The sequence below is a fragment of the Rattus norvegicus genome, chromosome 6 (assembly GCF_036323735.1).
Source record: "Rattus norvegicus strain BN/NHsdMcwi chromosome 6, GRCr8, whole genome shotgun sequence".
In the NCBI taxonomy this organism is placed as follows: domain Eukaryota; kingdom Metazoa; phylum Chordata; class Mammalia; order Rodentia; family Muridae; genus Rattus; species Rattus norvegicus.
In genome coordinates this window covers 137,910,369-137,930,581 of record NC_086024.1, presented here as the reverse complement: position 1 = coordinate 137,930,581, position 20,213 = coordinate 137,910,369, and the positions used below count along the sequence as shown (strand labels likewise).

The 20,213-nt window shown below is 51.3% G+C and overlaps 1 protein-coding gene across 8 annotated transcripts in view; it reads right to left on the bottom strand.

Moving 5' to 3' along the window:
• Positions 1-12,542, bottom strand: part of Pacs2 (phosphofurin acidic cluster sorting protein 2) — a 59,728-nt gene extending 47,186 nt beyond the window's left edge. For 2 of the 8 annotated variants that reach the window (XR_005506363.2, XM_063262529.1), the window contains exon 1: positions 12,291-12,532. Coding sequence is in view for 7 of the 8 variants with exons in the window: in XM_063262529.1 (XP_063118599.1) it covers positions 12,291-12,409 (119 nt within the window). In the remaining variant the exon portion in view is untranslated. Of the gene's footprint in view, positions 1-12,290 lie in introns of all 8 variants that reach the window. The other 6 variants (XM_039113422.2, XM_017594525.3, XM_006240668.5 and 3 more) reach the window with 5 other exon arrangements.
• Positions 12,543-20,213: the final 7,671 nt, after the last annotated feature.

The following is a 20,213-nucleotide window of genomic DNA, read 5'->3' as shown; positions in this document are numbered from 1 at the left end:
GAAAGAGAGAGAGAGAGAGAAAGGTGGGTCAGTGGATAAAGGCAGCTGCTGACAACCCTCATGACCTGAGATGGTCCCCAGGACCTGCACAGTACAAAAACTATTTTATTTTTTCTTCAGCAAGGTCTCCCTATGTAACTCTGGCTGACTTGGGGGTTCCCTATTAGTCCAAAGTGGCCTTGAACATACAGAGACCTGCCTGCCTCTACCTCTGAGAACCGGAATTAAAGGAGTGTGCCACCACACCCCAACGTAAACAAAGCAAAGCCAAATGAAAAGACCTTAAGACAAAAGGCTTGAAACCAGCAGAGCTGAAGGAATGGCAGTCCCACCACAGAGTAAGGAAGGCATGGGGACAGCAGCATGCTAGTCAGCATGGGACCCTATAGACCTTGACCAAAGCCAGACAGCAAGTCTAGCTGCCGGGTGAACAATGTCCATGACAGTCTACCCAGACCCCCAGGTCAAGCCTAAACCACAGCCGAAGCTCCCCTGGCAGACCTGGCTATGGCACAGACTTACGGTGAGTGGGGCGTAGAGGACTTTCAGTGCCTGCCTGCCTGCCTGCCTGCCTGCTTCCCTGCCTGCCTGCCTGCCTGCTTCCCTGCCTGCTTCCCTGCCTGCTTCCCTCCCTGCCTGCCTGCCTGCCTGCCTGCCTGCCTGCCTGCCTGCCTGCCTGCCTCCCTGCCTGCCTGCCTGCCTGCCTGCCTGCCTGCCTGCCTGCCTGCCTGCCTGCCTGCCTCCCTGCCTGCCTGCCTCCCTGCCTGCCTGCCTGCCTCCCTGCCTGCCTCCTTGCCTGCCTGCCTGCCTGCCTGCCTGCCTCCCTGCCTGCCTGCCTCCCTGCCTGCCTCCCTGCCTGCCTGCCTGCCTGCCTGCCTGCCTCCCTCCCTCCCTCCCTCCCTGCCTGCCTGCCTGCCTGCCTGCCTGCCTGCCTGCCTGCCTGCCTGCCTGCCTCCCTCCCTCCCTCCCTCCCTCCCTCCCTCCCTCCCTCCCTGCCTGCCTGCCTGCCTGCCTGCCTGCCTGCCTGCCTGCCTGCCTGCCTGCCTGCCTGCCTGCCCCCAGCGGATGAGCCAAGGATGGAGAAGGACAAGGCCCACAGACTCCATCGCAAAGGTGCACAGAGCTCCAGCAGGTACCGCCTGAGGTCAGACCCAGCCAAGCCTCCTCTCAGCACAAGAGAGCCTCTGGCCTCCAGGCACTCTCCTACCAGAAGAACCTTCCAAAGGCCCTGGCCAGCTCCACGGTGTCCAAAGGCACCCACTACACTGTTTACTTTGGTGGCCAACTCTGCATGTAGGTGTACAGCTCTGACAAAAAGCTACTATTACAGGAAGCACAGGCTGGATGGGACACAGAACTTTGGGAACTTTCAGAGAGATGAACAAGAGATCTGACAGCTAGTTGGGGCCTGCCAGAATTCAGATTCTCCTGCTATGACAATATAGTTTCTTCTGCCTAAAGTAAGAAGATGTCAGAAGTAGAAAGGTGTTGCAGAGAGAGGGATGCGTGGGGATCCAAGCCTGTCCTGCCTAGGCACCCCGTTCTCAGGGCTAAAGTTCACTGAACCTGTGTGCATTCATGTGGGTTATAAAAATGCAGGAAGAACCCAACACCTTGGGCACAGATCCCCATTCAGGCAATGATACCCCTGGGGCTGGACCAGGGGCCGAAGCACTTCCAGTTCAAGACCTTAGTGCTTGACTAGGAGCGTAAGTAGGAGGGGAGTGAGTACCCTTGGTTCTGACAGGACAGTGAGGCAGCAGGGATGGACGACCAAACCTGTGGGCACCAGCAGGAAGAATGCCAATTTGCTGCTTTCTCTGGACCTCCCATTGCCCATCTCTCCTTCTTGGAGCTTTAGAAACCTCTGTTTGGTAGCCCTCGGCACCAGAGCAGACTACTCAAGAGATCCAAGGCCGCAACCTCAGACTCCAGCAGCCCCAAGGGTTCCTGAGACACCCGACTCCCTGCACAGGCTCTTGGAGGCACTTGGAACATTGCCTGAATCCAGGACTGCTGCTTCGAGCTTTATTCCCAGAGGCCACGTATGGCACCTGCCATCCCTAGAGGCCTGTAAAAGCCCGCCTCTGCTCTAGAGCACCCACCTCCACAGCAGAGTGGACTCAGCCCTAGATACAATCCCATACTATGTTTAAGGCCAATCTTTCAGTACCACCGCAGGCAACCGGGTATTTGTGGAGTGGAACCAGAGGTTCACGCACACTGTTAGTGGAGGTGTCTCCTGAGCCAGCTACCTCCCAGAGAGACTGGCAGCCCTGGAGCACCGGGCTAGAATGAGCAAGGAGCTCTGACCATAGCCCCTGGGCTTTCCTTCCAGGTCTCCTCTCATCTGCCCCTGAGGGAGGGCACAGCCCTCAGCTGAAGCTGGAGCCCTAAAGCTCTCTCCATGCGATGGGGCTCTGCCACCTCCATTAGCATAGCACTGCATCAGTGACTGTTGTGCGTAGGAAGCAGCAGGCCTCTCTCTCCCCTCTTACCCTGACCCCCGCTTCACTGACAACCTGCTTCAGTAAACCTTCCTGAGGCCCAGGAAACAGTGGGTGGACAGGGGACAATAGACAGGACCCTGGTTTGCCTAGTTCTCAGGTCATGAGGTATTCAATAATGCCTATTATCCAAGGCAGTGCAGGCCACAGCTTTTGCATGAAGCCACTGGAGGGAAATGAAGCTGTCACAGCACCAAGCCCCATAGGAGTCGGCCTGCTTAGATAAAAGAGTATACCACACAATACCCTACACCAGGACAGAGAAGTGACCACAGGCAACTTTTCTGGCCCATGTCCTAAAGGCGGTGCCTGGGCAGGGTAGGAGATCAGAGCCATGCAGAGCCCAGCAATGTGCCAGCCCCATTCTGAATTCACGGGGCCTCTCCAAGGTGTAGTTGCACCCATCTTCCCACTGAGCTGTGTCAAGAGATGCCGAGCCCACAGCCCAGTCAACCCAAGTCAGTCTCTACAATGCCTTCCTCAGTAACCCTCTCCAACGGAGCCCTACTTCTCAAACCCCACACACTCCTCCTCTGCCTACTTCAAGCCCACCCTGAAGCCATCAATAAACTTACATCAGTTCAGGCTCCCAAAGAAACCTTCAAAATAATCCAGATTAACCCCTTACTCAGTGAAACTTATATTCTTTAGCATGGCATCGTGGTCAATTACGGCTTTCACCAACAGCCAGTTACTTGGACAAGCCTGGAGTGGACTTAATAAGACAGACAGGGTACCAATGCAGCGAGCTGAGTGTGTAGCAAGCGGGGAGAAGAGGAACAGGTCTGGAAGAACTGTGTCAGCATATGGACACAACAGGCAATTGCCAGAGGTCCATGGCTTGCTGTCCATCACACCTCCTTACTAACATCAAATGTCTAGAGGGAAAGCTAACCTGTCACATGTCCTTCCAGGACTGAGAGCTAAGTAAAGGGAAGTAACAACAACCAAGGAGAGAAGTACTGAGAATGCTCACAACTAAAGAAAACCACCAATCCAGAAAGTCCACAACCCCAACAGGGGCCAGCACAAAAGAAACATACGACAGGACACGTCATCAGACAAGCTGTCACAACGAGGAGATAACCACAAAGCCACCTCAACATACCTCCCTCCAGTGAGTCATGGCTTGATGACAGCAATACCAGAAGCCACAGTCAGTTACCAGGCCTCTGCCCTGAGGGAGATGCTGTCCCTGGAGCAAGCACTAGGCCCTGGGGGATGAGAAAGAGACAAGACACCATTGGATAAAGAGCACCTCATGGTTATCAGACCCTCCCCAGAGGAGAGCCTCAGGATGTCTTTCCATTACAGGAAGGAGGGCCCCAGGGTCTTGAGGTGCAAGGACAAAGGGGAGTGATTAAGTCTAAAGCTACCAAGAATACCTTTAATCTCAGCACTGGGAGGCAGACACTGGCAGATCTCTGAGTTCAAAGCCAGCCTGCTCTATAGCGTGAGTTCTAGAAAAGCCAGAGAAACTTTGTCTTGAAAATAAAAAAAGGGGTTGAGGATTTAGCTCAGTGGTAGAGCACTTGCCTAGCAAGCGCAAGGCCCTGGGTTCGATCCCCAGCTCCGGGGAAAAAAAAAAAAAAAAAAAGAAAGAAAAAAAAAACCCAAAAAACCAGGCGGGGGGTGGGGGGAGGGAGAGAAACTAAGCAATAGAAAAGAGGTGAGATGGCACGCCTGTGATCTCAGCACCTGGATGTGAACACAGCTGCCTTAGTTAAAGGTCATCCAGAGCTATACAGTGAGTTCTGGGCCAGCTTGAGATACATGAAGCCCTGTCTCAAAAAAAGAAAGAAGGAAGAAGAGAAGGAGGAAGAAGAGGAAGGGGAGGAGGAGGAAGAGGAAGAAGAGGAGGGGGAGGAAGAATTTGGGGCCAGAGAGATCCATCCGTGATGGGATCCGATGCCCTCCTCTGCTGTGTCTGAGACACCTACAGTGTTGCTTTTGTTCTGTTTTCAAAGCTGAGCTACTGAGTTGGTTAAGGTGCTTGCTGAAAAGCCTGAGGGCCAATGATCACACCCTCATCCCTCGAGTTGAGAGGAGAAAACCGACTCCGCAAGCTATCTTCTGATCTCCACACGCGCACCAACGTGCACTCTAACACATACACAATGAATAAAAAGATGTCCTTAAAGAGAAAAGGAAGACTTAACGGGCAAACTCTACCACCCAAACCAAAGCTTCTCTCGCCACTCCACCACCCGAATCGTCATACAAACAGAAGCATAACTAAGAGGCTCACAGCACCCAGAAGGCGTCCTAACTCTAAACGCACACTTATATAACAACACACTCCAAAGATGAACAGAACGAAGACTCATAAAGTAAGAGAAATGGGAAACACTTTCTCAGGTTACATGTTAATTAATGTCTGAAGCATCCCAAAAGCAGACAGATTTGAGGACTGTACCAAATCAAGGTCGCCCCAGTGGGCACCCAGAAAGCCATGCCCTCTCCGCTGCCAGATACATACACCTCTGTCGCAAAAGAACCATGCGTGACAGTCGACCACATCCTGAGCCGTAAAGTGAATTCCAAAAGCATTTTAATGGCTTGGCGTCAGACTGACCACTTTCATGGATGTGGATTAAACAAACGAGAAAGGAGTCACAGAAAACGAGAAGACAGCGGGATTAAAAAAAGTATGAAAATAGGTGCTTGGATATTAAGACCCTTAAATATATTATATAAGCTTAAACCAGGAATGACGAAAACACTGTAAATACTTTAATCTGAGAGATGCTGTACACAAAAGCACTAAAGCCTCACTTCAAAGAAAATTTATACCTACAAATGCTTATAGGAAAAGAAAGGAAAAGCAATCAGCTGTGTGTTTAGGACACTAGGAACAAGGGGCTGGGGTGTACCTCAGTAGAAGGGTGCTCAGCATGCACAGCCCCTGGATTTCTGTCCCCAACAGGAAGAAAAAAAAAAGGAAGGCAGAAACACTTAGAAACAATGACATAAACCCAAGGACTACGAGTGGTGGGAAACACAATCTCCATGACCGCTTTTTTTTTTGTCCCCCCCCCCCCCCGGAGCTGGGGACTGAACCCAGGGCCTTGTGCTTCCTAGGCAAGCGCTCTACCACTGAGCTAAATCCCCAACCCCTTCCATGACCGCTTTTAAAAGCCACCAGACCCTTGGATGAGAGGGATCAGAAGTCCATACCACGGGCTGGGGATTTAGCTCAGTGGTAGAGCGCTTACCTAGGAAGCGCAAGGCCCTGGGTTCGGTCCCCAGCTCCGAAAAAAAAAAGAACCAAAAAAAAAAAAAAAAAAAAAAAAGTACACTACCACATTTGTGTATGTGGTATGGACTTCTTTTTTTTTTTTTTTTTTTTTTTGGTTCTTTTTTTCGGAGCTGGGGACCGAACCCAGGGCGGTAGTGTACTTTTTTAAGACTTATTTATTTAATGTATGAGTGTTTTATCTGCATGTAAACCTGCAGGCCAGAAGAGGACATCAGATCCTAGTACAGACGGCTATGAGCCACCAAGTGGTGGTGGGAATTGAACGCAGGACCTCCAGAAGAGCACACAGTGCTCTTAATGGCTGAACCATCCTCCCAGACAGTAGTGTACACCTTTAATCCCAGGACTTGGGAGGCAGAGGCAGGCAGATCTCTATGAGCCCAAGGCCAGCCTAAGTTACAGGGTGAGTTCCAGGCCAGGCAGGGAGACGGTGAAATCCTGTCTCAAAAACAGAACTGAAAGACTGAAGGAGACATCATTATACATCCCATGCAGGCAGAAAACAACAGAGCCCTATAAACGTCATCTCAACATACTGTAATATTCTAGATGAAGGACAAGCATTCTCATAAAAATACAGCTTTCCGGGCTGGAGAGATGGCTCAGCGGTTAAGAGCACCCGACTGCTCTTCCAGAGGTCATGAGTTCAATTCCCAGCAACCACATGGTGGCTCACAACCATCTGTAAAGAGATCCGATGCCCTCTTCTGGTGTATCTGAAGACAGCTACAGTGTACTTATATATAATAAATAAATAAATCTTTAAAAAAAAAAAATACAGCTTTCCAAAACTGAAGGAGAAAGGGGGCTTTATAAGTCAGAAGCTAGACTTTGTACAGAGAAGACCTGATACAGTGGTGCCCACCTGTAATCCCCACACTGGGGAAACTACTGCAGGAGGATCCCAAGCTCCAGGCCTGTCTGGGCTGCATCATAAGACTTTGTGTGGGGGAGGAGTGGGGGGGGCGCACGGAGAGAGACTTTGTCTCCCAAAAAAAAACCAAAGCACCATATCTCTCTGCCAGGAGACTGCAAGTCTTACTTTATCGTGAGTTGCCTCAAAGCACGTTACCTTGAGCCAAGGCTGGCGCAGTCTAAAAGACCAACACGCAAAAGCCATCACACTTTGACTATGCTGGGATTTCACTCCGAGAATTGTGGTGAATTTAATCCTAAAACTAAATAAACAAACTTTACAGTAAAGAATAAAAGACAATCTATATAACTTACCACACTACATCAGTGGGGCTGGGGACAGCTCGGTAGAAGATGGCCTACCTATACAAGAAAGGCCAGGTTACAAAGAAACAAACAAACACAAAGGTGGGAGGGTAAAAAGTGACAAGGATTTGATTGAATGAATACATACCACACACACACACACTCACACACACACACTCACACACACACACACTCACACACACACACACTCACACACACACACACACTCACACACACACGGGGGTGCTGTTGTTATTTTTGTTGGCTTTTGTTTTTCCAGACAGGGTTTCTCCATGTCGCTCAGGCTGTCCTAGAGCTCACTCTGTAGAGCAGGCTGGCCTCTGCCTCCTGAATGTTGGGATTAAAGGCAAGCAACACCACCTCCCCATTTCTTGTAAGTCTATGCCAGGGGGGCATGTGCAGACAGGAGGACAACTTGTGGAGTGGGTTTTCCCTTTAATCAAGTGTGTGTCCCAGGCCACCAGGCTTGGCACCTCTCCGTACTGAGCCACCTCGCCATTGCAGCTAATGATGTTTTGAAAAGTCATATTCGGCCATAATGGAATGAGTCTCTTGACTTTCCTACTGTCTCTTTAACGACAGCAAATCTCTCGATGAGCGTGGCAATGGGTACTGAGGCTCATCTATAATCCCAACACTTAGAAGGCTGAGGCAAGGAGAGGACAAGTAGAAACCAGCCTGAGCTACATAGACAGACAGTGGTGGCACGTGCCTTACTGAGTTCGAGGCTAGCCTGGTCTACAGGCTGAGTTTCAGGACAGCCAGGACTATACAGAGAAATCTTGTCTGGGGAAAAAAAAAGAAAGAAAAAGTTAAAACAGCTGTTCAGGCAGGACCCAGACCAACCCATGTAAGTTGGGTACCAGATACACAGCTCAGTGATAGAACACTCCATTTCTTTATATCTGTATCTGATCGGCATATGAAAAAACTCTTGATGCTATCCATTCCCAGGAAGAGTCTAAGGAAAATTCACCATGCTGTTCAGGACCACAGGGAGAGTGAAGTGTGTCTTCGCCTTAAACTGGAGCAACAGCAGATAGCTCTCACTGTGATGTCCACAATATGAACATTAAGGAATGAGTCTGACACACGCACATATGACTTGTCAGCAGAAGCCACACATTCCTCAGGATGCATCACAGACCTCAGCCAAGGCAGGCGCATGCCTGAAGAGAAGTCTGGAGCCGTTCTCTGACAACTGCATGCTGCTGAGTACAGCACAGGAGACTGCATGGGCGTTTCGAAGCCCATCTGAAGCCACAGTCACAATCAACCCAGCTGGTGCCAAAGCCAGACATAAAGACCATTCGCACTCTCGAAGTTTCTAAGGCAGGATACAGAAGCAAATACAACACCGGGCTTTACCAAAGTCAAAACCGCTGCCCAGAGCTGGGCACACACACATCTGTGGTCCCAGCCACTCAGGAAGCTGAGGCAGGAGTGTCACTTGAGCTCAGGAGGCCAGTATGAGCAGCACAGTGAGACCAGTGTCAAGTGAAATCACAGAGTGCACCCGTGTAGAAGGGCAGGAACACTGGCAATGTGCATCCACGTCCACTGCATGAAGGACACTTCAGCCTCATGAGGAAAACAGATCCTGCCCAGTAGAATCCAGGAGACAGCCTCCACCTCAGAAACGCAACCGCTCGTGGGAAAACTCTTGGGAGGAACCATCCCCAAAGGGAGTCTAAGAAAAATCCACCACACTGTCCAGGACCATTGGGAGAGTGGAAGAGTGTGCCCTTACCTTAAACTGGAGCTTTCTTATGAAATTGTACACACCATCTCCCCTCCACTGCTGCTATCAGCCACACAGGTCCACAGTGAACCCTGTGACAATAGTAACCAAAAGACAGCCCCAAGCTACAAAGAATCCAAAGTCCACATCCAATGTGGGTTCATTCTTACAAGGGAATACTATGTAACAACAAAGGAGAAAGTCTCCTGACAAAAAAAAAAAAAAAAAAGCACAGGATGCACCAAAGACGACCTCACTCCATCCACGTGGCCTTCTGGGGAGAGGACTGCGTGAGAATTCAAGCTGGCAGCATCATGGAGGACCAAAGAAGGATGGGATGACAGAGATGTTTGTGCCTTCCACAAACACACACCTACACTGGCGAGCACTCAGAAACGGCTGTCCAGACACCAAGAGCACCACCTTTCCTCGAGTGAGCCAGACGTGGGTGAGAAGTCAGCAGCCATAAGAACAGAAGCTTGCGGAAGTGAGCAGGTGCACAGAGCTTGGCAATGTCTTAGTAAACCTCAGCCAGAAAGGAGTTCAAGTGGGAAGGGCAAAGGTCCAAAGTGCTAAAGACCCTGCTGAACAGTGGCTGGGAAGGCTGAGGATCAACATGGCCGGGTCACCACTGAATGTCAGGAGTTTGGTCCTCCCTCCCACTAGCCCCAGGATGCCTAGCACCCAGCTCTCCACAGGACAAAGAGCTGTCTCATCACTCCCGGGAAGGAAGGAAGGAAGGAAGGAAGGAACGAAGGAAGGAAGGAAGGGAGGGAGGGAGGGAGGAAGGAAGGAAGGAAGGAAGGAAGGAAGGGGAGAGAACTGAAACTCAGGCAGTGCCAAATGACAAGGGTGGATACCACCCCCACCTCACTGCCCCACGCACCAGGCCCACCCTGAGGGAGACGTGCAATCACTTAATTGAAAGGGGGCATCTCAGCAGTTTTGTGTGGAAAAAGAATACTATCCCCTACAGAAACTGCTGTCCCCTATAGAAACTGCTGAGACTCAAGTTGGGGGGAAAAAAGGAGAAAGAAAAATTGGCAAGAGACATGACGGAATTTCACTAACAAGGAAGTACAGTCTAGATTCATAATCAGAGAAATTCAAACTGAAACCACAACACTATTTCACACCCATCAGCTTGGCAAGAATGCAGGACAGTGAGGATTCTCACCCTGATGCTGGGGTTGGAGCTGGCACAACTGTTTTGGGAAGCAACCGGATAGTAACACTAAGAGAACACACACCCACACCCCTAAATCCTCCTGCTTGACAAGGCGGTCCTGCCTGCCTCAGAGACGGGCATGCACATGGGATATACATATGACGGCCGTCTCTGAGGTGGCAACGGCAGATTTTGTAATCAGGCAAAACCTGACAGCACCCCTCAGCGGAAGTTCAGGTGTTACCATTCTGAGGAGCACATGCTGCAATGGTGCATCAGCCGCCAGCCCAGACATAGCTCAGGAAAGGACTGACCAAAGCCAGCAGCGAAGACTGAAAAGAACCAGAGAACACAATCCTGATCCGGTCTGCAGACAGTGCCCAAGGAACAGCACTACAGAGCAAGTGACCAGACGAGGGCGAGCGCCTCACCTCTGGCAGCAGAGCAGGGAAGAACACAGGTCAGAGAACAGGCAGCACTGTCCTGAGACTGCATGCTTTTTCACACAGAGCATCTGCTCCACTTGACCAAGGCCCTCACCCCTCCAGAGAAAGCCTCTTCCCTCTGTCCAACCCAATGCCCAGAGCACCCTGATACCTGCTGCTGCTCACCCCAGAAGTGTTATCTTTCCCTGTGTGCAAGCCTGCCCTCAACCAGCCTCTCGTGACCCTACCTTCTCCTGTAGAAAGAGGGTCTTCCAGGATCTACAAGAACAGAGGCCAGAGCAGGCATGACTGAGCGTGCCTATAATCCCTGTACACTGGAGGCAGGGGCAGGAGGGCTGAGAGTTCAAGGCCACCCTGGGCTACAAAACAAATTCAAGGCCATTCCACCTTTAAGAAACGGCCTCTTGGGGTTGGGGATTTAGCTCAGTGGTAGAGCGCTTGCCTAGGAAACGCAAGGCCCTGGGTTCGGTCCCCAGCTCCGAAAAAACAAACAAACAAACAAACAAACAAAAGAAACGGCCTCTTTCCCCTTCCTTACTAGGTTTATGCTTCAGTCTTAGGTGGGTGTGTCTTAGGTACTTGTGTCTGTAGTTCTAACTATAAAAGAAGTTCATGTGTGTTGGGGATGTGGATCACAAGAGCACAGGAGTTCAAGAACAGCCTCAGCAACATAATGAGATTCTGGTTTGTTTGTTTGTTTGTTTGTTCTTAAAGGAAAGGGGGGATAGAAGAGGGAGGGAGAGAGGGAGTAAGAGAGGGAGAGAGACGGTGGAAAGGGAAGACCCTGGGCTCTCTCTTAGGGAACCCAGAGGCTGCTAAAGGAATACACGGGACAGTGTGAAGTGGGGTCTCGGGGCCATGATGTAGAGAGCCAGAATTAGAGTGTGAGGGTATAACACATCCTTCCTCCATCCCCCGCCCAGCTCTGGGGGCCAGGAGATGCTCCCATTGAGGCAAACACTGACCCTCGGGCCTCAGTTCTCCAGATGCCCCACCGGACTAGGAATTGTGTTCAGATCCATCCTTCCCTTCCCAAAATCACAGCCAGACCTAGAGGGCCTTGTGCATTCTGAAAGGGAGAAGCTACTATCTAGTGGCCTCTGTACCCCAACACCACACTCAGAGGCCTGCTGGAAGTTCACTTGCAGTGACAGAGGTATCTCTCCTCCCTAGCATCTCTTTACTCAGAGCCCCCTCCAGGACACCATGTCCAAGTTCTATGCCTGGAAGGCTCTTTGGTGATAAGCCCACTTTCCCTGTCTCCCCAGAGGGAAGCCTGGAGCGCCCTCAGCCTGGTATCTAGAGTTCCTCTTTTCCTTCACTAGCTGAAGCTCCTGAGTAGGATCCAAGTCAAGAAATCACAAAAGTTTCAAGTTGGGCAGTAGAATGGGAAGCCATAGGTCCACACAGGGATGGGTGGCCACAGCGTCCGCCCAGTGAGTAAATCTTGTCTAACCCTTTCCATGGGGCGAGGAGGAGAAGGTCGCTTGCCCAGGGGAGAAAAGCCAGGCTTGTGCAATGGCAAAATTAACAGCTCCAAGCAAAGAGTACAACGGTCTCGGGAGCTCTTGCCACAGCGCCCGCCCGACGCAAGGCCGACAGGTGAAGAGAGAGCAGACCTCACCCGCAGGGTAGACGGAGAGGCGACAGTGGCGTGTCCCGTGAGCCTCAGGCCCAGGCCTCTGGGGTGTGACAGTGCCGCTGCACGCGGGAGGAGAGCTGTGGCACTAGCCGAGGGCTCGACCGCCTGAGGTCCGCTGCGCAGCCCAGCCCGGACGCAGGTGTCAAGGTGCGGGGCAGAACACTGGCCCGGAGAGCCACAGGCCCGCTGCCCCGCCCCGGCCCTCGCCTTGCAGTGGCCCGCGCGCGCTCGGGGTCCCGGCTCGCGGGCAGGTGCGCGCGGACAAAGCGCAGCGCGGGGGCGTACCTGGGCACGCAGCTGGGGCTGGAGCCGTCCACCTCCCAGGTGGCAAACAGGTTCATGGGCACCGGAGTGTTGAGCGCTCCGGGCGCGCCGGGCAGGCCGAGGCGGCCCCGCTCGGCCATGGCGCCGGCCCCGCCGTCCCTCGGCGGCCTGGGGCTGCGCCGGGCCGCGGGAGCGCGGCGGGCGGGCGGGCCGGGCGCGCGGAGGGCGGCGGCGCGGTCACATGGCGCCGGCGGGCGGCGGGAGTCCGGCAGGCCCGCGGGCGGTGTCCAGGCTGCGCCCGCGCCCCGCCCCCTACCGCACCACAACGCCTATTGGCCGACAGGGCAGGGCTCGCGCGGCGCACCCAATCACTGCCTACCGGAAGTGAGGCGCGCGCCCCAGGGCGTCTCCGGCGCCCAGCCGCGGGAGCGAGCGCGCGCGGCTGCGCACAGGCTGTGCCCTCTCAGGGACTTAGGCGAGCGACGCTATGGCTGCGGGAGTGGCCAGGTCTACAAGCCCTTACGCTCCCTGCGGCGGACCGCAGGCCTAGGGACATTCCCCTGTACCCGGTGACTCTTATCCCGTTGCCATCCTGTGTGCCCCGGCACCGGCCCCTAAGGCCTCCGGGCTCGCACTCATACTCTGTAGGCCCCACCCACCCTTATCCCTTGAGGAGTTTCAGCCACCATCTGTCCTCTCTAGCTGCCCAGTTGCAGCAACCTCCTCCCATGCAGCCTCCTCCTACATTCAGCAGTGCTTAGTTATTTTGAAGTTTTTCTCAAAACCCATCACAACAAATATTTGGTACAGGGCGCATTCTGCCTTGTTCCCAGTGAACTTGGGCCAATAGGAGGGGCAGATGGACGGATCAGACTGCAGGGCCCAACAGGCAGGAGATTCCAGGCACGGCCTTGGGAAGGCCGGCTAGGCTCTGGGGCTCAGGAAGAAACTCAAAGAGGCAGATGTCCCTCCCCCTCTTTTTGGCTGTCTTTGGTCAAAGTCAACAAATTTAGGAAAAAGCTTTTCTGGCATGTCTTGTTTCTTTGTATCCACAGTTTTACACAATTGCCTTTCGCCCTCTAGGTCCCCTGTCTTACTACCTACGATTAAGTCTATTAAAACAATTCTAACTCAGACCAATCTGACTTGGCTTGTCCCTCCTTGCCCTTCAGGTTTTCCCAGTGGTCCTGCTTTCTGCACCCCAGGAAGGCCCTGTGGGTGGGGGTGGTCCTTCCTCTGCTATGACACCCCACCCCCTGCCAACTACATTTGGAGCTCCTCTGCCAGGGGCAGCCTCCTGCTATAACTCCAGGATGGGAGCTGCAAACAGCTGCAGCTGCTTAAAGCCAGAGACCCGCTTTGAAGAGAACAAGGGGACCTGTGTTTTCCTCATGTTCCTCACTCGTTGGGGTGGTAAAACAAAGTCCAGAGGGTCTGTCAGTCTGTGGCCAGCTGAAGTGAATATTGTCTGACACTGCAGCCCTATTGGGGCCAGTGGTGAGGCTTGTACCTAGGAAACCGGAGGCTGTGTTCACTGAGCTTCATCAGCCTTGGTGGACAGGCTGCCTTTGATTGGAAGCAAAGGACAAGCATCCACTGACCTCAGCAGTTGGCATACAGTGCTGGGGACAGACCGAGGGTACATTTGCAGGCAGAAGAATGGGCTGCCTGATGAGTAGTGTCTGTGTGCGCCAGGCAGGCATTGCGGCTAGGGTCAAGGGAGGAAATGAGAGTGACCAAGCTGAGCACACTGGGGCTTGGCACCAGTGGCCTTGGTTGAGCTGTGCCGTCTTGTACTAGACACCATTGTAAGCTCTCAATGAATGTGACATATGTCTGCCGGTTCTCACTTTAAATGGGAGGAAAGTGAGATACCATTCTGCACTTTCTAAGGTGTAGGGGTGTGTGTGTGTGTGTGTGTGTGTGTGTGTGTGTGTGTGTGTGTGTGAGAGAGAGAGAGAGAGAGAGAGCGCGAGAGAGAGAGGGGGGGGGGCTGTCTCTGTTAAGGTAGGTCATGGGGACAGGTTCGTGGTGACCAGTGATTTCTGAGTGAGTAGGTGGCACTTTGAATCTGTTTCACCAAAACTGTTATTTGGATCTTTGACCCCTGTGTTTGAAAATTCTGCTGTCTCCATTCTCCTTTTTGAAGACTGTAGGTTCCCAGACAGCTTCCTTGAAAGCTGGAAAATGCATCATCCTATGAACTAGGTGTGATGTGACTCTTTACCTTGTTGTGGTAAATAAAAAATAATGCGGCACGACCGGTTCCCGTAAACGCCGGGGGGAGGGGGGTGATCGCTCTCTCACTAGTTCCGGCTCCAGTGGGCCATAGGAGCTAGCATTAATTTATCTCAGCAGCTCCATGCTGGCCCCCATGGTACTCTCTAACCCGGGTGGTCCTCCAGCCCTTCCAGCGTGGCACCTTGCCACACTGCTTTGCTTTCACTCACAGTTCCCTTGTCGAGTTGTTACCACACCAGGCATACAGATCCCAATTCCATGGCAAGCTTGGTGCGTCCCGCCACCGCACCTTCTCTTGAACTCAATTAAGTCGCCACATGAAAGGACACACCACACAATAACCTCTGATCCAATTGATAAGATATAATTTGCCCATCTAGACATACAAAGCCCTGTACACATCCAACCTACATTACACTTCCACATTTGTAGCATTTTTCCTACACTAACTTTTCCTTTAAAGTGGGAACTCAGTTCAGGACGAGCCTCTGTGGACAACCGGGGTGACTGGGGAGAGGGCCCGAGGAGGGGGACCTTCGGAGCCCTCTAGTCCTGAGTCAGCACACATAAACCACTGTGAAGACTGGACAAGCTGTCTTCTCAGCAGCAGGCTGGGTTTGTGGGTAGTAATTAAATGTTGGGCTCCAGAAAAGACCTCGGGCCATGGCAAGAAGTAGAAGTTGTAGCCACCGTCCTACAGGCCCACAGATTTCAACTGGGTTTCCCCCAGCCTGCCCATTGGAGACCTGATCCATGCATTTCTTGGAAACTCCTGATCTGGTTAGCTTGAGTTAAAAGGACATGAACCTGGCATGAAGATGATACAGTTGTGTAGGCCTGACCCATGCCTGAAGGAGCTCCCTCAGAGTCCAGGGACCTTGCAATGAGTCTAAGGCACAGGAGCCACAGGGACTCCAGGCCTCTGACCATGCTGGGGCACACCAGACTCACCTGTCTGTGTTTAGTGAATGAGCTCTGGTGGACACGAGGCACTGAGTCTTTCAGTGTTCTCTGGTCCGTCTTCCTCTGCTCTGTTAACCTTGAGCTCCAGTCCATCTGATGAGTTGCTAAGACCCCAAGGTGACTTGTGGTTCTGTGTTAACGTAGTTCACATTCTGTGTCCCTGTCAGCCTTGCTGTGGCAGAGACAGGGTCTCAGACTTAGCTCTGGCCTCCATAGTTGAGCCACTATCGAGGAGGCAGAAACAGAAATTTCACACACGGAAGATACACTGGTCGCATGGAGTGCGGGTCATGCATGCCTGCTTCAGGGAAAGGAATGTTGTGTCCAGGAACCCAGGTAACTTTCTGAAGCCAAGTGGGTGTGCAGGGAGAGGCTGTGAGCCTCGAGGCTCATGGCAGAGCTCCAGACCTTGGGTCTTTCTGAGCTGAGTGCAGTGTTGCAGACATAGTCTAGAAAAGTAAAAAGGGATGTAGATGTTATCAAGGGAATGGGGGTTCTCTTGTAATGTCCTTAATCTCATTAATAAGAGAATTCAGGGGGGTTGGGGATTTAGCTCAGTGGTAGAGCGCTTGCCTAGCAAGCGCAAGGCCCTGGGTTCGGTCCCCAGCTCCTAAAAAAAAAAAGAAAAAAAAATAAATAAGAGAATTCAGGAGACTGGAGAGATGGCTCAAGGGTCAAGAGCACTGACTGCTCTTCCAGAGCTCCTGAGTTCGATTCCCAGCAACCACATGGTAGCCCACAACCATCTGTAATGGGATCCGATGCCTCTTCTGGTGTGTCTGAAGACAGCTACAGTGTACTTAATAAATAAAACAAATTAAAAAAAACAAAACAAAACAAAAGTGAGCTCTCATTAAAAAAGAGAGAGAGAGGGGTTGGGGATTTAGCTCAGTGGTAGAGCGCTTGCCTAGCAAGTGCAAGGCCCTGGGTTCGGTCCCCAGCTCCGAAAAAAAGAAAAAAGAAAAGAGAGAGAGAGAGAGAGAGAGAGAGAGAGAGAAAATTCAGAAAGAAACTCAAAAGCACTTTTATTGGCATTTAAGAGAAAACATAGTACAGGTTGGATAAAAATCCTGGCAACTACCAGGAGGACGTGAAAAAGGTATGCCTTTTTAAGTTATACATGGAGCAGAAACAGCTTACAGGAGAGAAGATGGCTGGAAGAAAGGCTCAGTTCTTGTAGAGGACAGTTCAGTTCCCAACATCCACATCCAGCTCCATCGGGATCTTCTTGCGCGTGCGCGTGTGCACACACACACACACACGCGCGCGCACAATTTTAAAAAGAAGAAAAGGGACTCCCAAGAATAAAAATGAACTAGTGAGCAAAGATTCCCTGGCCACACATCATGTGCCCCTTTATGGCGCCCACCCTGCTCTCGGCTGTGTTTCACGCTTTTGTCTCATACCCTATTCCTCAGGGAAGAGAAGGGAAGGGTTCCCGTCTTCCTCCGTGGCCTCTTCCATGTTTTTCTATTGTTGTTGCTTGCTTGCTGGTTTGTTCTTGAGACAGAGCTTCTCTGTGTAGCCCTGGCTGTCCTGAACGCTCTGTGTAAGATAGGCAGGCCTGGAATTCACAGAGATCAGTCTGCTTCTGCCTCCTGAGTGCCAGGATTAAAGGGGTGTACCTCCATGCCCAGCCCATCTGTTAATCTTTTTTTAAAAAAGATTTGTGTGTGTGTGTGTGTGTGTGTGTGTGTGTCTGCGTGTGTGTGCTCCATCGGGATCTTCTTGTACACACACACACACACACACACACACACACACACACACACTGTAGCTGTCTTCAGACACACCAGAAGAGGGCATCAGATCCCATTACAGATGGTTGTGAGCCACCATGTGGTTGCTGGGAATTGAACTCAGGACCTCTGGAAGAGTATTCAGTGCTCTTAACCACTGAGCCATCTCTACAACGCCTCATCTGTTAATCTTAACAGAGTAGCCTTTTAGGTCCTCTTCTCCTCCTGAATAGTGTTTTGGAACATGAACGAGCTGCTTGTACAGTAGTTGGAGGACTGTCCTTTGGAAACCAAGAGGTTAGAAGTTCACAGGCACTACTGTATCTAGACATTTCCTGGTTATATTATGTCTGACCTAGTTAGGCAAGAGCCTGAGCATTGTGAATCAGTTTGATCAATGGAGTCATCAATGTGGATGCCCTGCTGGGTGACTGGCATGGAGCAGGGCCAAAACCACTAATGCTGACTGCTCCCAGAACTCCTACCAGGAGCCCCCACTGAAGGCATCTCCAAGACCTGATAGCCCCTGGAAGTGCAAGGTTCAGAGATGCACTCATTGACTCATTCAGTAAGTTATTCTCAAATGTTTGTCAAATCCTGGAGATGCAGGAATGGACTGTTTGCCCTAGAGGGTTTGGTATTCCTCAGGAACTAGAACAGAGGTATGCTGACAGGTACTGTGCGGGAAGCAGGAAGAGGGTAGGTCATGGAGGAGTTCTGAGGGAGCCAAAGGACCGTGTGGAATTGTCACAGGGAAAGCAGTACTAACAAGGTGTGGAAGGTCAGTGTCCCTAAAGATGTATGTCAGGCCTCCCTTTACCTTAGCAGCTCTTAAACCACAACATTATCCCCAGGAAGCTGCATTCCAGGAACCTGATTACTTTTGGATCACTGAAAGGCCTAGGTGAGACAGCTCAGAATGAAAACCGAGCAGAAGAAGGGCCGTAGTGGCACACGCCTTTAACGCCAGCACTCAGGGGGCAGAGGCAGGCAGACCTGAAGTTGGAGACCAGCCTAGTATACAGAGCGAGTTCCAGGACAGCCTGGGCTACACAGAGAAAAACCTTGCCTTGAAACGAAAGAAGGGGAAGAAGAAGAAAGAAAGAGAAGAAAGGCCTGGTTTTGTATTCTGCTAGTTCTGCTTACCAGCTGGTGTCTTTACAATTTGTATATTCGAGCTCTCTGCCAGACCCAAGGTCATAGGGATGGTAGTTAGTTCTGGGTGCTTCTGTGCGGGCCCTTTGGGAATTTCTGCATTTCGATCCTGTGATCTTTATGGTGTATTGCCTCCTTCCGAGGCTGAACAATAGGTCATGGTTTTGTTGGTGGACAATAGGTAATAGTTTCTGAAGGCACATGAAGACCAGGGGAGGCAAGTGCAGTCCGTCCTAGGTATTGGAGGCCCAGAGTGAACTGAAAGGAACAAGGAGGGAAGGGGAGACTCACTTGGCCCCAGGCCCCACCCACCACACAGGTATTCTTTTCAATCTTCCTCCTCCCCTCTCCTTCCCCAAGTCTCTCAACACCTCACCCAGTCTGGACTAGAACGTAAAATTTCTTGTCTCCATTTCCCCATCCCACATACTCCTGGGATCACAGTAAAATGGTGCTGCCACGCCTGGGTTTCACCTTTTTGTCCAAAGTGCATGTACTTTTGTTTTTCTTATGAAATCTGGATTGGGGTCCACATACTGTATTCACCGCTTGTCGGGATGCCGCGAACCCTCAAACCCTTAACGTTTTCTGGAGTGCAGGTACAGTAGCTTTCTCTCATCCCATAATCTGGATGAACCATAACCAACTTACTCTGCCCTCTGTCTCTGGGCATTCAGACCAGGCTCATGTGCTACATTAGCCTATGCCATTAAAATCTTTAAAGCAGAGGAGGAGACAATGTTGTCATTGTGGACAGAATTTAATAAGCCAGTGAAATGCCAGGGGAACACCTGGAAACATGATAAACCTAGTCACAGTAAACAGCAGAGTCAGGATACAGAGGAGTCTCTGCCCTACACCACCAACAATGAAACAAACACTTAGCACATAAGTCATAAGTCAAGCTGCCCCAAGAAAATGCCACAGGGGCTGAAGGAGTTGCTGAGGGGTTAATAGCACTGGTTGCTCTTTTTTTCTTTTTTCTTTTCTTTTTTTTTCGAACCCAGGGCCTTGCGCTTGCTAGGCAAGCACTCTACCACTGAACTAAATCCCCAACCCCGCACTGGTTGCTCTTACACAGGACCTGGGTTCAATTCCCAGGACCCACAAAGCATCTTTCAACCATCTGCCACTACAGTTTAGGGAATCAGACTCTGTAGATAACACACATAAATGTGGTATAGAAACATACATTGCAGGCAAAATACCCATATAGGTTTTCTCTGTCTCTGTCTCTCTGTGTCTCTCCCTGCTTCTTTGTCTCTCTTGTGTTTGCTTTTTTTGTTGTTGTTGTTTTTTGTTTGTTTGTTTGTTTGTTTCATTTTGTTTTCTGAGACAGGGTTTCTCTGCGTAGCCCTGTCTGTCAAGAACGCACTCTGTAGACCAGGCTAGCCTCAAACCCAGAGATCCTCCTGCCTCTGCCTCCTGAGCGCTGGGATTAAAGGTGTGCAGTACCACTGCCCAGCAGGTTTTCTCAAAAAACTTTAAGAACACACCACAAACTGGCTGGTTGAGAATAGAAACATGCGGGCTGGAGAGATGGCTTAGTGGTTAAGAGCACTGACTGCTCTTCCAGAGGTTCTGAGTTCAAATCCCAGCAACCACACGGTGGCTCACAACCATCTGTAATGAGATCTGATGCCCTCTTCTGGTGTGTCTGAAGACAGCTAAAGTGTACTTATATATAATAAATAAATCTTTAAAAAAATAGAGAATAGAAACATGCTGCCTACTGTACTGGGGGCTGAGGTGTTCCAAGATCAAAGAGGCTCCTTCCTGGTTCATAGAACTTTCTCGTTGAGTCTTCCCATATTGGTGAGGAAAAACTAGCTTCCCAGGGCCCTCT